The sequence below is a fragment of the Struthio camelus genome, chromosome 2 (genome assembly GCF_040807025.1).
Source record: "Struthio camelus isolate bStrCam1 chromosome 2, bStrCam1.hap1, whole genome shotgun sequence".
NCBI lineage: Eukaryota > Metazoa > Chordata > Aves > Struthioniformes > Struthionidae > Struthio > Struthio camelus.
The window spans coordinates 158,684,166-158,699,538 of NC_090943.1; the positions used below are offsets into that span (position 1 = coordinate 158,684,166).

At 47.2% G+C, this 15,373-nt stretch overlaps 1 protein-coding gene across 2 annotated transcripts in view; it reads left to right on the top strand.

Moving 5' to 3' along the window:
- The first annotated feature begins 645 nt into the window (after positions 1–645).
- DEPTOR (DEP domain containing MTOR interacting protein) overlaps positions 646–15,373 on the top strand; it is a 78,515-nt gene continuing 63,787 nt past the window's right edge. The window contains exons 1-3 of one of the 2 annotated variants that reach the window (XM_068933180.1): positions 646–743; positions 830–922; positions 1,622–1,717. In XM_068933180.1, the coding sequence (XP_068789281.1) occupies positions 1,632–1,717 (86 nt within the window). In that variant the 5' untranslated portion in view covers positions 646–743; positions 830–922; positions 1,622–1,631. Of the gene's footprint in view, positions 744–829; positions 923–1,254; positions 1,366–1,621; positions 1,718–15,373 lie in introns of those variants that run through there. The other variant, XM_068933181.1, reaches the window with a different exon arrangement.

Consider the following 15,373-nt stretch of genomic DNA (forward strand, 5'->3'; position numbering starts at 1 on the left):
ATTGCAAATTTACAGGAAGCAAGCTCAAGCTGTAGAGTTTGCACTCCTCAAGTCTTCTCTCTCCACGGCCCATTCCACGACCGAAAGGAAAGCAGAGTCTGTACAAGTTCCACGGTGGCTCTTCTCCACTTGTCACCCATGGATCAAGTGGTCCTTGAGACATCAAAAGGTGGTCATTAAAATGACCACACTGAGTTGAACGGAAGGTCCATCTAGTCCAGTGTTCATCTCCAAAAGTGACTATAAACAGATACTTAGGGAACAGTAAAGCAAGCATATAGGAAGCTTCTCCCAAATACTCACCTACCTTCCAATTATTTTCAGCACAGAGAATTTGCAGAGCTGGATGTGGCAGCTATCTGCTTAGTAAATCTCCATAGTTTTCTCTTCTAAATATTCGTCCATTTTTTCCTTGAATCCAAATACTTTCTCCTGTATCTGCAGCTTCCATTGGTAATAAATATCGTAAGTCGATTATGCACTGTGCAAAGAACCACTTCCTTTTCTTTGTCTTAAGCTGTTTTCTACAAGGTTCCTTTGATCCCTTCTTAGTTCTTTTATTGGTCCCCAAAACGATGACAATGTTGCAAGCAGTTAAGTATGCGCTATTTTTCCTGCACACAAAGTGTGTGAGGGCAGAAATAAACGTAATGAGCGGGCAGTCAAGGGTAATTACACTCAGTTGTAAACGAAAACCTTTGCTGGAGCACGGCAGAAGATGCCGCCTGGATTTTTTAACAAAGGTGAGGTGTTTTTTTGTTTTTTTTTTTTTCCCATCAAACATGTTGACAAACAGCGCTCACCACCTTGCTCTTTCCTTCCGCGGCAGAGGGGCATTGCAAAGACGAAACCCAGCGAGGAGCGCTGCCTTGCCCCCTTGGGATCCTGCCCCCGCTGTTGACGGGAGCGGCAAAGGAGCGAGGTGGGCCGGGGAGCAATTTCTGACCCATCCCCGCGGCGGGCAGACGAGCAGCGGGAGGGCAGCATCAATTTCGCAGGGGGAAAACCCAGACCTCTTCGCACCCTTGTATCTGTACGGAGATGCGGGGTACCCCCGCCCCAGGCAGCGCCGCTCCGGCCGGGCGCGCTTTACCCTCCCGCCGCCCGCGCCGCGGCCGAGGGGCAGCGCGGTTGCGCCCCGTCGGCCGCGGCTGCCGCCGCCCCTGGCTGCACCCCGGCCCCGGTCCCGGCCCCGCGGCAGCGCCTCCGCCGCCGTGCGCCAGCCGGGGGGGGCGGCGGGGGGGCCGGTGCTGCCGCGGCGCGGCGGCTGCGGCTGCGGCTGCAGCCGGGTGTTGCGCTGCCTGCCGGTGACAACAACAGGCGGAGCGGGGGCAGCCGCGGGCGCAAGCGACCTGCCCCGTTCAGGTGAGGGCAAGCGGGCACCGCGGGGGGGCGGGGGGGCGGTGCAGTCCCGCAGGGGCGGAGGCGGCCGCGGCCGCCGGGGAGGAGCGGCGGGGCCGAGGCCGGCGGCCGCGGGGCTGTGCCGGCGCGGGAGCCGGGCGGCCGGTGCCCGCTGCGGCTGTCAGCCGGCGGCAGCGCCGGGCAGGCCGGGCTCGGCGGGGCGGCGCGGAGCGGCGCGGAGCGGCGGCCGGGCGCCTGACGGCTGTGTGCCTGCCCGCAGGCCGGCGGCGATGGAGGAGGGCATGAGCAGCATGCAGCAGAAGGCGGCCGAGCTGGAGCACATGGCCGAGGTCCTGCTCACCGGCGAGCAGCTGCGGTAGGCTCGGGTCCGGCGGGGTGGCCCCGGCGGAGCACGGGGGGACCGCGCCAAAGGCAGCGCCGCGGCAGCACACTAGCGTCGCCGAGGGGTCGCCGCGGGCGGCGGGCGGCGGGCGGCGGGCGGCGGGCGGCGGGCAGCGGGCAGCGGGCAGCGGCCCCGCGCAGCTCCGCCCGTCTCGCCCCTGGGCATCGGCTGGTCCCCGCTTCCCAGCGGAGGGAAGGGGATCCCGGCCGCGCCCGCAGCGCCCGCCGACTGCACTTGTGCGCAGCCCAGAAACTGTTCACGGAGATGCCTCGCTCAGTTAGTCTCTGATTTCTGTCATGTATTTTGGTGTGCCGTCTGTACCCGTGCGCCACACTTCAGCGAAAGCAACTTGAAAGCTGTCAGCTGGTTAACCTAACTTATCATTCAGGAGGGAAAAAGACTGCTATCACTGTTGCGCTACATGCGTAACGAGAAAGATTGTGGAAATACTTTGCTGGTAGTTTTTGCTAAAACTTTCTTTGAACTCTTTGCACAAATACTAGAGAGGCTCTTCAAAACAGAAGAATATTGCTTGATTTGGGAGCTGCCATGACGGCTGTTAGTACAGCTACTGCCTTGTTACTAGCGGCAGCCACATAACGGGGACCACTGGCCTCTTGTGGTGCACACCAGTGATATCCACGTTTGCGCAGTCAGCACTGTTTTTGTGGTGAGACTCCAGTACCTGCTCTAAACCAGTATCTGCTCTAAACTTGCCATTCTGCATCAGAGTAGCCTGGAGCAAAACCATGGGTGAAAGGGTGTACAAAAGTGCAGGTAGTCCGTGGTGGACTTGGTGCTGAGTTGTTAGCCAGAGTGCCTGATAAGAACCTGCTGTTTCTAATTTATCTCACTAGAAGTTGAATATTCAAAGCTAACACAGAACTACTGTTAAGATCATGTTAAATCCTATTATTTATCTCCTAGACAAGTGTAAAAGCAAAAGCTTTGCAATCTTTCCCTAAGGAAAAGGTTGAGGAAACTTCAACAAATCTAGCTCCTGGCTATCAGCTTGTTAGTGTCTCAAGAAAGGATGACATTTGTCAATAGCCCTTCCTATGTATTGTTATGATAATTCAACAAGGTGCTATTTTGAAGCAGGGTGATCTACAGATACAAAATAATTATTCCCTGTTGCATGAAGTTACCCTTGGACATTTCCTTTGTGAAGCTGTAGGAAGTGGCCTAGATCTCCTTGGGCTGCAGTTTCACCAACAGTTCATCGTACGGAATGATTAGCTACTGCTGAAATAGGAGCTCTTCCTCCCCCCCTTTCCTCTCCCTGCTCCTCACTCCTGGCTGCGTAGCCCCACGTCCTCTGTCGCGCCAGCTCGCGTGCTTCTTGGGCCTCTCTGAGCAGATTCAGTATGCTGATCTGGCATTCTTTTGCTAGGTTAGTTTTTCTTTGGGGTTGTTGGGATCTCTCTGTTCACAGAGGGGTCTGGTAACTGCCAGAATCCACATAAGGTAAGTGATGGAAGTGGGCAGCCAGCAGCAGGAAGAAGAAGTAATGTCAAAAAAGCAGGACGTCCTGTTTTTTGGCAGCAGTGAGCTGTTGGATCAGCTGGAAATGTCTTGCAAAACTGTACCCTAAATTATCTCACTTCCCCCAATTCTGGTAGCTTTGTTCTGCTTCTCTGTCTTGGATACTCTATGCAAAAGGTTAGTTTTCTCCACTTTTCCAGACAATAAGAGCTGCAAAGTATGTGATAAAAAAACAGCTGGTAGACAAGTTTTAGCCAACAAGTTATTTGAAGTTTCCCTTTTCACATCCAAGATAAGTGTATCACTGTTAATGCTAAATGAAAACTTTTCAGGATAAAAGGGAGGCTATCTCAGAAGCCTTAGGGCAGACAAACAGATGATAGAAAACCAGCACACACATGCACTCAAGGAAATGTATTGTACTCTGTTCTTAGTGATGCTTATAAATGCTAGATAAGGCCTCACTGGGAATGATGTAGCGAGACAGGTGATTATGTGTGCACGGGGGGGGGGGGGGGGGGGGGGGAAGTGCAGATGGGTAAGCGTTGTATACTGAACAATGAACACATAGCTTAGCAGTAAAAGCATAGAAGGAAACTGTGACTGTGGTAATGCTTATGCAAAGACAAGGAAATGTAGGTATTTAAAGCCCTCTTGCACTAGCCCAAACAACATGTGTGTCTAAACTCAAATACTTACAATAGCTGCTTGATTACAGTTCCTTACAAAGTCCGTGTTGCCTGTCTTACCCCAGCATCATGTGTTGCTCCGAGCCCCCCACTGCTGCGGCCTCTGCAATGCACGTGGGGCCCTGTCGGGCAGGACCTCTTCGTGCAAGGAGGGCTGAAATCCCTCGTCTTAGTCACGCCTTGGTAAAGTTGGCTTTGCACTTAGGCAGTGCTAGTGGTGGGGACTGCGACTCTGTTCTGCCTTTTCCCACTCAAGCAAGTGCAAGCTGGCCAGGGGAGGGAGAGGAGGAGCCCGAAGGGGCTTTTCTTTCTTGTGTGACTGTGCCGTGATTGCTTATGCATTATATTATGCATTTCTCCTTTGCAAGGTTGGGGAGCTTCTGCCCGTGTGTATGCTGTCTGTTGGCCACAGCCACCCCGGGGGAGCTGGGTGCTTTCACTGCTGGCACTGTGCTCTCTGCCAGCAGCTTCGGGCATCAGCAGTCTGCCAGAGATAAGGCCATGATGTACATCCTGGTGCATAGTGCAGGAAGGCGGGGCAATTTATGGAAAATAAACAAAGACCTTGAGCTATATTTTCGCTGATATGGTTAAGTTTCAGGTCCAGTAGTGTCCTCTGCATCTAAAGCCAGTAGCTAACTGGGCAGAAACCTACGTAATTCTTACCGTTGATTAGTGGAAACACAGTTTTTAAAGCAGGGAAGGCCATCTCACTGATCACAAAACAAAGCTGAAGACTCACCCTGGCTTCAGCATTGGGACACTTGTGAGCAGACCCCTTAGTAGCTTCTTGCTGCCATGCAGAAGACTAGGGAGAGCAAGGGGAGAGCTGGGATCCCAACTGTCCAGCAGCAGTGCTCTCCGGGCGCTGACAGCTCTGTGAGGAGCCGAGCTGCTCAGGGTCTGACTGCCCCACAGCTCCAGCTCCCCTGGAAAGCCGAGCTTCTCCTCCCCCACGAGTGCAGCTCCAGAAACCCTGCAGCTATTCGGTGGTGAGCTCTTTCTTTTGAGCATGGCTTCATAGAAAGGGTCTGTGGGCTGCAAGTTGCTCCTACTGGCATCACTTAGTGACAGCTGATCTTGCCTCTGGCAAGCAAAAGCAGTTTCAATGGGCATTTCTTTATGATTGTATATACTAGCTGGCTGCCTGTCGTATAAGTCAGGGTTTTCTGATATCTTACTCTTCTGCTAATCACTACTTGGTGCCAAATTGTCACTGAAATCTGTTATATCTTCCAAGAGTCCTTCATTTCTCACATGAAATGTGCGCAGTCATTCAGAGTGTCTTTGGGCTTTAGTTGACCAGATAGCAATATTAAAATATCACCTTTTTTTTTTTTTTTTAAATCAGAAGTTGCCATTGGACATATGATGGTGTTTTCAGGAGTTCAGTGTAAGTTCAGTGACATTTGATGTTTCTTTCTCTGCAGAGTGTTGGACACCTCTTATGACCAGCCATTTCAGGAACAACACTTTTCCCAATTCACACGCTTCTGTGTGTTAAACAATTTAGTAAAGGATTAGAAGACTTTTTAGACCAGTGTTTTTGTTAGAATAGTAGCGATAATGCGGCACTTTCTTTCTTTCTGCTTAGGGAAATAAGAAGCATGTTTCTTAAAGCTTTTTCTCAAAATGCAAGGTATGTTTCAACAGCAATTTGTCTGCCTTACTGTCAACGTCTTTGTAGAAGAGTTTTATCTTACAAAGGTCTTGTATGGCAAACAGCTCTAAATCAGGAAGCTGCAAGAGAAAAGTCAAAATCATTTTTCACTGGTCTTCCAAAGGTCTCACTTCAGGAAGATTATCACTTTAAGAAAACTGCTTAATAAGCTGGAATGCATGACTTTCAGAATCGTTAGCTTCCGAACTGTGATAGCACCTACAGGTCCAGCATTTCAGCCTTTTTCACGGTAGTAGCGTTCAAAAGTTCATTGGCAGCCTAAGAGACAAAGATCTAATTGCACATAACAGTAACGGTTTCTCGAGAAATGTAGTCAAGACAACCTTAGCATTAATGTATTGCTATACTGTAGAAATATATTAACTATATAGTTATATAGTTCATTAAATAGTCTCACTGTCTTTAAAACTGTGTTAACACTCTAGCGATACTGCGCTACTGTGGCTCTGTGGACTTACACCCCAAAAGGAGCATAAGGATGTAAGCTATGGAGTTGTCCAGGGGTCTCTTCCTCTAGACTGAGATCTTGACAGGTCTTCAGACATTAAACGAACTTGCATGCGGTTTTTAGAGATAGAATTCATGAAGATGAGTTTTTGTGAGCTGCTTAAGCCCATCTAACATTGTCCTTCCGCCGAAAGGGCTGATGTGCCTTTCTACCCCCTGCGCCAGGTTCTTGCCGCTTCCTTACCTGTCTGCTAGTGATTAGGTCTCCATTAGCAAAGAGCTCACTGATTCTGCTGAAAACCAACCCTGAAACAGTCGTTCCCGTTCATCCCGCTGGAGAAGGCTGCTGACTTCTTTAAGGCAGACAGGATAGCGGGGATTGTGTGATCAGATCTTCGTGGAACAAATCGTTCCAGTGCTCTCTGCCCAAGTAATTTCACTTTCATTAATTTGTTTCCCAAAATCAAACAACCGAAAAATGGGCAATCTTCTCTGGTGAAATTCCACCAAAGGAATACACTGCAAGAAAAGGTTTCAAAGTGAAGGTTGGTAAGGTTGCAAATGGAAGTGCTCCAAAACCAAGAAGTTTCCTGCTAACTCTACCCTGTCACAACACTTTTACCTGATGCGCTCTCTCATGTGTTTCATTCTTGCTTGTACTTTCATTCTTGCCTTGTACTAATTTTAATAACATCATATCCCATAAATATGTATATATGAGTCTGTATGTGTGTGTGTGTGTGTATGTGTATGCCTGTATAAATATGTATACATATATAGATATGACTTGCAGTTTGATTATGAAAAGGGCCAGGAACCTCCAGTTCACATGTCCTTCAGCAAAACGTATGGTTTTTCAGCATTTCTGGAAATCAAGAGATAAGACATTCGCTTTGCTCAATTCTTTTCTTTAGGCTAGGGGTTTTAATAATTTAATCTTTCTAGTCAGTAGCTTTCCTCAAGCACGGTGCAGAGATAAAGTAATCAACAGTGCACGTGCCAATAGCGTTCACTCTTCCTCTGTGTACACAGTGAGGCGGATGTTGTAAGAGTGGTTCGCGTCGTATATTTTGTGTGTCGCATTTCAGACGGAGTGAATCATTAACTGTGGCTCAGAGTAGCAGCAATTAGCCGGCAGGCACAGGATACTGCATGTAACAAGCATGTACAAGAATATTTTTTATTTATTTTAGGTTAGAGGAGCTGCCCATGACCAGGTAAAGGAACCTTTTCGGATATTGATGCTTATGCAGAGAAGTCAGAATTGGTCTGAGACGGGGCATCGAGCTCTGCTGTGTTTTGCCCTCCTTATGCGATCCCTGCTTCTGTGGGGGCAGTGGCTATATGCTGGCAACCTGACAGAGAAATACTCCTATCACTGGTCGTTATTCTTTGCTATCTGTGCAGTGATAGCGCCTAGGAATTTGAGCTATTTTTCAAGTCCCTGCAGTGGCAGGCACTGTATGCTCAGAAGAAAAATAAAACCCTCGCAGCACGAATCTTGCACTGTGAGCCAGCTGGTTCAGGACTGCAGCGAGATCTGTCGGGATTCGGATGTCTGGTTTGGGAGGTCAGACACAGAGTCCAGAAGCAGCATCCAAAAATGCAGAGACAAATACCTGTGGCGTGTGGGGAGGCAGAAGTTGTAGGGTGCCTGCGGGACGGGTGGGGAGTGCTGGGTACGGTGCGCAGGAGAGGGTCTCCTCTCTTCTCCTTCCAAAATCACCTTAGTGGTGTGAGAGACCAGGCTGAAGTCAGGAGGGAGGTCAGCTAGCTTTTACTGTTGGATAATAATATTTACTATTTACTAGCTTTTACTATTGGATGTATGGACAAGGACTAGGGAGTAGTCTGTGCACCGTATTTTAGCTGAGACAGTTCTTAGTATCTGTAGACTCCGGTACTTTATGCAGGGCAAAATTTAAGAATTTCAGTGCATTCCACAGTGTAAAAATTAAGACGTTAAAGGGTCACAGCAGCAAAAGTCAGCCTCTTTGCAGTCCAGGTGTCTAGGTTCTGACATATGCCTCTTTCCATCCCCATAACTAAGCATCCGGACACTAAGCACAGGCTTAGGGTCCGCTCTCAGAAGGATATAGTCCCTCCTGTGGCTCCAGGCCCCTTCTGCCGTTCTTGCCACTTACTCTGCTTTTTGTAGCCTTCTCTTGCAGCTGTGTTGATTCTTTTGCCTCTTTCTGCCTGGCAGAACAGGTTTGTGTGAACACTTTTGCTAGCTGGCAGACTTTTTTTTTTGTTGTTGTCTTCGAGGCAGGGGTTGATGGTCGTATATCCAAAATAAACTTTAGTGGGAAGAGATTAGGCTGATAAAGAGCTGGTGAAGGGGATGAAAGGCTCTGTAAGAAGCAAGAGTTAGAGGGTTTTGCGCTCGTACCTTGCTTTCTAAGAAGAATACACCCAGTAAAAAAGCCATACAAAATGATGTACAGAGGCAGCCTGAAGAGAAACTACGTTAAGTTTCTAAGGTCAGTAATGACAGAAACTGCAAATCTTAAAATCTCAGCAGAACCACTGGCGTTTGTAGAGCTGCAGAAGTGTGCACTTCTCATTGGTCATGGGGTTTTTTTCCTGAAGCAGGAGCAGGACATACCAACCATATATTTTAAACCATTTTCATGTATAATACCCTGGCTTTTAAATACAGCTTAAAACTATTTATGCACAGTCTCACAGGGATCCTTAGTTACACTGATATGACTAAGACTGCTAGTGTTATAAATAGAGTGGAGAGACAGTTTTACAAAGGCAGTTTGGCTTCACCAACCAGCACAAGGGAAACCGAGAAGGGATTTTTCATCAATTCATAAATATCAAAACAGTCATGCTTTGCTTTTTTTTTTTTTTTTTTTTTTTTTTACAGTTTAGGGATTTGGTCTTTGCCTTGAATTCCACATTTCTCCAGTGGCCTTAAGGAGAAATGACTGCAATGTAATTTTCTCTGTTCCTCGCAGCAGCAGAAATAAAGCTGATCTCAGAGTTAAAGATAAGTTAAAATATTTAAACTCAATCAGTTACACATTGCTAGGAAAGTGCTTTGCACCAGGAGTCGAAGTATAATAATGTGGAACCATGCACCTTCGTTTTTGGAAAACTCTGAAGCACTGAGAGAAAAAAAGTTGCATGGAAGCACAGAGGAAGAGAAAGACAACCCACAGGCTCGCAGGCTTAGCTGGATTATAGAGAAACCCGTGAAGACAAAGGAGGCTAGAGAATAAATAGAGTTAGCCACATACATGGAAATCTGGATAAGAAACAAGATGGCAGCCAAGAGCGGCAAATGAAAAGTGCTGTCGTTATTTGGATTGGTAACTGCTGTGACGCTGAAGCCTACCACTTCTGAAGCGCTGTAAGCCTTTGGTTGCAAAAAGGGTGGAGAAGAGAAATAAAGGGATAATTCCAGACCAGAATTAAATTAACCCTGTTCACCAAAGAAGTAACATATCCTGTTAAAGCATGTTACGTCGTAGATGTAGCACAACTGAGCAGGCTGACTTCTGCTCTACGCTCTGGTTTCATACAACCAGAAAAGCCTGTGTAACTTGAGCAAAATACATGAGAAATTTGTAAAGAGTCCTTAGGACATGCACTGTGTTCAGTGGACTGTTGGGCAGAGATATCCGAGCCAAATACAACTTTATCAGCTCCAACACTGAAAGCAAGCCCAGCTGTGTCCATGCAAGCCTAAGATTGAGGGGATGGGTTAATTTATGAGAGGTTTTGTCACAGCCACATTCCCGGGCCGCTTGCAGAACCAGAGCTGATATCTCTGCTGGGGATGACTCTTCACTGCAGGGGGAACTCATGCCCCCTTGCCCTCCACCAATGCTCGTGGGGTGCGCTGGGGCAATCCACCACTGATAGGACTGTAAAATACTTTCAAAGCAGTTATTGCTGCTACAGTTTTATCCTCGCTGCTCAGGAAGTGGTTGTCAGTAGGTCTGCTTCCCGTTTCGTCCGTGTCTCTGTCCCTCAGCCCGGCTGCTCCTTCGTGATGCAGCTGCACGGGGAGCCAGGTGTGCTTGAGGACAGAAGAGTGGAGAGCAGCTAATGGTTTCGAAGGCCGCAGGTTGGCCAATACGTCACGCTAGCCCTGCTGCTGGAAGAAGCGGTCCTCTCTTTGCTGTGCGCCTCCAGACCCATGTGTTTCCGCCTGCTGATCCCTGCTCTGTGCTGATCCTCCCCGGAGCTTCCCCTTCCTTCGGACTGGCAGAGGCATCGGTGGGGACCTTGCGGTGACTGGCTTTGGGGAAGTGATCTGGCAGGGCTTGGTGATGGATGATGATATTTCGGTTGGGTCAGTTTTACAAACCAGTTTACCGCATGACCACATAAAGGCTTTCTCCAGGGCTGTGCAGGCGGGGGAACAGGGACCGTGCTGGCGTACACCCTGGCACCGAAGTGCAGTTTGAGTTTGCGGTTTTCTGGTAGAGCGGCTCTAATTGCAGGCTGCTCCCGCCCGCGTTTCGCACTCCCCTTGCACTTTGCGCTGGCGTTCCCCTATCCGGGCATTACAAGTTCAGGGAACTGAATCAACTGAAACCAAGTTAAGAAAAGTTTAACTAAAAGGGCTCAGCGTGTGGTTAGACAAGTGCCAGCGCTGGGGCGGGGAGGGCGCACGCAGACAGGGTCACAGGTGGAGCGGAGGATCCGCCACGGCAGCCCACTGGTGGAGGTGCTTGGCCACCCCTCAGTCTGCCTGAACTCAGTGTGCATCAGACATTTGCTCAATTCCCATTTAAAAACCTCAGATTCCAGTTCAAGACAGACTGTAAGAACGACGTTGAGCTTAAAGGCCCAGCGCATGTGACGTTACCAGGCCCAGAAATTACGTGTTTACGATTTACCAAGTTTATTTTTTCTTCAAGGTTTTTACCTTTACCTCTGTGCTTTTGCCAGATTATCGTACATGAACAGAGGCAAACACTGACAAGTGTTATTTCATGGGTTTTGAAAATTTTGCCATGTAGTTTATGCCACCAGCACATCACAGTGACAGCAATGTGATAGCACTGCTTCAGAATGCAAACCCCTTCCTTGATTATCAGTCCTATAATTTTACAGTCTTCATGGTTTGTTTCTTAGGAGTGCCTTAACCCAGAAAATGTGTTCAGGTCTTAAAAGCGCATTTGCAAGTAATTAAAAAAGTATGCCTGAAGGGGCTTTCTATTTAAGAGCAAATATCAAAGCTATTTTTCACATAACAAGGCCATAATTCTTTATCACCTTGCAGTTGTGCTGGTGATGACATAAGATACCGCAGCTATCTCACAAGTTTTTGTAGGCAGATTAGGACTTTCTTGTTTGTTGAGAGCCAGATGGCTGTAAGTCACGCTGTGCATTTTACAACATTATTGAGCTGGTATAACATCCAGCTGCTGCTACAGAGAAGGGCAGCCCAGCTCTCCTGGACCTGTGCTCCTACTGCTTTAATGGTGCCAGCACTGGTGCTTATCTGACCCCTTGGCGAGCCAATCTGGGGCGCTCAGGCAGTTTACTGTGGTGGGAAAGTATGGCAAGGAAGAGGATCAGCTGGCCTGGGGTCAGGGAAGAGCTGCTCCAGAGACCCCTTTTAGTGGGAGATTCCACAGTCCAATTGGCTTATTGCATCTCATGAAGTCGCACCCTACAAGAGTGGCTGTGCCAGTCCAGGAGTCCCTTCTTGTTCCTTGCCTCCCTTCTTCCCCTGCTGTCTGTTTTGAGCTCCTTCCACTTGACCTTGTGCCAGTTGCAGAACTCATCAAACCTCTTCCTCAGTGGATTTGACTCATTAACTTGGCAGAAGAGTAACCCAACAAGGAGGAAGGATTTTTTGCTGCCTCATGGGTGAGCTGAAGTGACTTACAGAGAAGCTGATGAAGGCCAAAGCCACCACAAGGGACAAACATGGGGTGTGGAGGAGAGAAGAAGAGCAAAGAGAAGGCGGACAGGGAAGAAAGACCTTCTCCTTTGGGTGGCAGAGGTGATAGATTGACTCAGCTGCCTGTGAAACCATAGCCTCAGTTCCAGTCCAGACACTGGGGTACTGCACTGGTATGAGCGTGAGCCTGGGAAACGGATTATGCGTTGGGGCTGGTTTGCATCCCACCAGCCTTGGAGGCTGGGCAGAATAATCTCATTTCATTTCCAAAAGACCCTGGAAATGCAGCTGAAATCAGGGTGAGACAATGTTTTTCTCTCTTTATGCAGACATAAAAAACTGCACAATTTGCAAACCAGTGGGTAATCCAGCCCTTGTTAGAGCCCCTTCTTACAGTTTAAACATTAAACTACTTACAGGGAGATCCTTTTTTGTAGGCTTAGGTCCTCCAGCAGGTTTGTTTCCTTGAACATGAGAGATTTTTAAGCTTTGAACAGATATGCATGCAGCGAGACAGACATCTGCTGGTTATGCAGAGGGCGCGATACACTGATTCTGGACACACAATGTACCCTTTGGCCTGTCTCGTCAGTGGGCTGCCAAAAGCCACATGCTGCTTGTCTTCAGTAGTACAAAGAATAAAGAACCAACTTATATTGAGAAACCCCAAGACCACATCCCAGAGTGTAGCAAGGCACTATATGGAGGATGAAAAGATGGCCTCGCTCCCAAATTGTTTATAGTTTAATTATAAAACAAAAAGATAGCGAACAGATACAGGCAGACAGAGAGGTAACATGACTGTTTTAAAACAGTGCTGGTCACTATGACAGAAATGCAGCTTCAGCGCAACGGCTGCTTAATAGTCAAGTTTTTTTGGTAGAGATCGTAACAGTGCTGCGCAGGATTTGGGTGACTACGTCCCGATAACTGTGTGGGTGTTTGGATGAGCATCTCTGCTGTGTGCTAGCTAAGGCAGCAAGCACAAAGCTGCTTACTTGAAGATTTAAAACCAAATGGCCCAGCTGGACCTAAATGGCCAGTCAGAGGAAAAGCCAACACCTCGTGAGAAAGGGCAAAAGGAGACATGGGAGACGGTTATTGAGGAGCTTGAACTCCTCAATGAAGATAAGCACAGTAATATTGTGTTTGATGTGACAGAAGAGGGGGAGGTAGTAGAAGGAATCAGGGAGAAGGGCAACATGACTGAGATCAAGAGGCAAGAAAATTATCTTTCCAGGAGTGTTCTAGACAGATAAGAGGCAGACATGGCTTTGCCTGGCAAGGCCAGAGCATGGAAGAAGCCTTGAGGTGTAAGATGCAAGGGAAGGAGAACTTGGAAAAGAATTTGAACTTTCTGGGGGAGAAGTACAGCTGTCCTTAGAGGTGCAGTGCAGAAGGAGTTTGCATAGACCAAAGTTCTTCTGTTGACAAGCAGCATTGACGCTATCATATTTGCCCTTTATGATTGTTACACAATCTACCTGGTCTGGGAAAGTTTCCCAGACCCATCTCCTAGTAACACATCTGCAGTCAAGGCCTGTGACCTTTAAGTGTATCTTTTTTTTATGCGGCTTTATTTCACTGCTCTTTATAATAAGGGCTATTGCTAGCACTGGGATATTGCCATAATGTTTCCATTATTGTTCAGCTGAAGTGTTGTACGATCTGTTGTCTCTGTGTTCGCACCACTTTCTTGCATATTGGACCAAATGAATTTATTGGCAGGAGTTAAAAAGAAGTGTTCATGTATTATATCTGGTGCTCTTCACATTGTTCCTTATGTCTTCAAAGCACTGGGGCTGTGTAAAGCAGGCCTGTGGGTGCCTTTGTGTTTTCACAACCCATCCTCAGCTCTGATGTAACAGGCAAACTGAACTCAAGGCGTAATTATCATATGGTTCATAAAACCAATGATTTTTAATTTAATTCAAATGAGTGCTGCAAAATATTCACAAGAAGCTGAAGTTGTGAGTACTTATATGAGGAAGCGGAGTCCAGCACTTTGACTCATACGCTTTGGAAAGAGAATCTGACAGCACATAGCCAACATGCCACTCAAAGTCAGCATCGCAAATAAAGGAAATAAGTCCTGAAAAGGTGTTAGCTAAGCATTATTTATAGCACTGATTGTCAGCATATAGAGCAATTTCCATTCATTTCTTACAAAAAAGATTCTTCTCTTGATAATCACACATCCTTTCTGCAGCAGAGTATAATTGTATGGCTTAGAAATCAGGGTGTTATAATAGAAAGCTGTTAATTGTTTCCTGGTGCTCAGGATGCAATTAACTTATACTTTCCTCTAGCTAAAATTAATTTATTTTTAGTAAGATGTAGAAAGAGTAACTCCCAGCTTAGACTGCTGCTTGGCCAGTGCAAATAGAGGGAGAATTTGTGATGTGAAGAAGCTAAAAGTAGCATAATCACGTACGAATCCCAAACGAAATTGTACAAATACCATTTTGAGAGTAATTTGGGGCTAAAAGCTTAAATAAGTGTCATGGACAATTAAAGTATTTTCAAAATTAACACTATTTGTGTTATGCAAACACAGATCTCTGGAGTCTTTTGGGAAATGGTGGAAATAGATGAGGTTAAATTAATAAGTAGATCTTTGTGCCCAGAAAAATCTTGTATTTTCTTCCATAACAGGAAGCATTCAGATCATACTGCTACTTGTCTAATTAGGCAAGATGATGAAAATAGGTTCTGGAAAGTACACTGAACAAAAGAAAGAAAAAAAGATTTATTAAATGTTTATTATCTTAACCTTGATTTCTGCAAAATTATGCAGTCATCTAAATAAACAGTAAAAGGCTGTTGTGGTACAAGATCAAATTCAACACTTAGGCGACTGCATCTGGAGTACTGTGCCCAGTTTTCTGCTCCCTAGCACAAGAAAGACCCTGGCATACTGGAGCGAGTCCCATGGAGGGCCCCACAGATGGTGCTGGGGCTGGAGCACATGATGTACAAGCATATGCCCAGGTCTGGATTTATTTGTTCAGCCTAGAGAAGAGAAGGGTTGGGGGATCTTAATGCTATGTACAGCTGCTTACATAGGAGAGTGTGGAGAAGGCAGGGTGAGACTCATCTTGGAGGTACGCAGGGATAGGACAAGAGGCAGTGGGCCCAAGCTGCGAGGGAATTTCTGGTTAAATATTAGGAAGCAGTTCTTCACAATGAGGATGGTCAAAACTTGGAACAGGGGCCCAGAGAAGTTGTGGGGTCTGTATATATTCAAATCTCACCTGGACGTAGCCTTGAGTAACCTGCTCTAACTCGACCTGCTTTGAATGGAGGTTGGACCAGATGAGCTCTAGATGTCCCTTTCAACTCAAATTACCCTTAGGTCTCCTGGAGGCATGGCACGATGCCTTCTTCATTTAGCTGTGGTGGCTGATATTATCACTGTTTTGTCACTGGCTAGTAACCAGAGATTATCATCC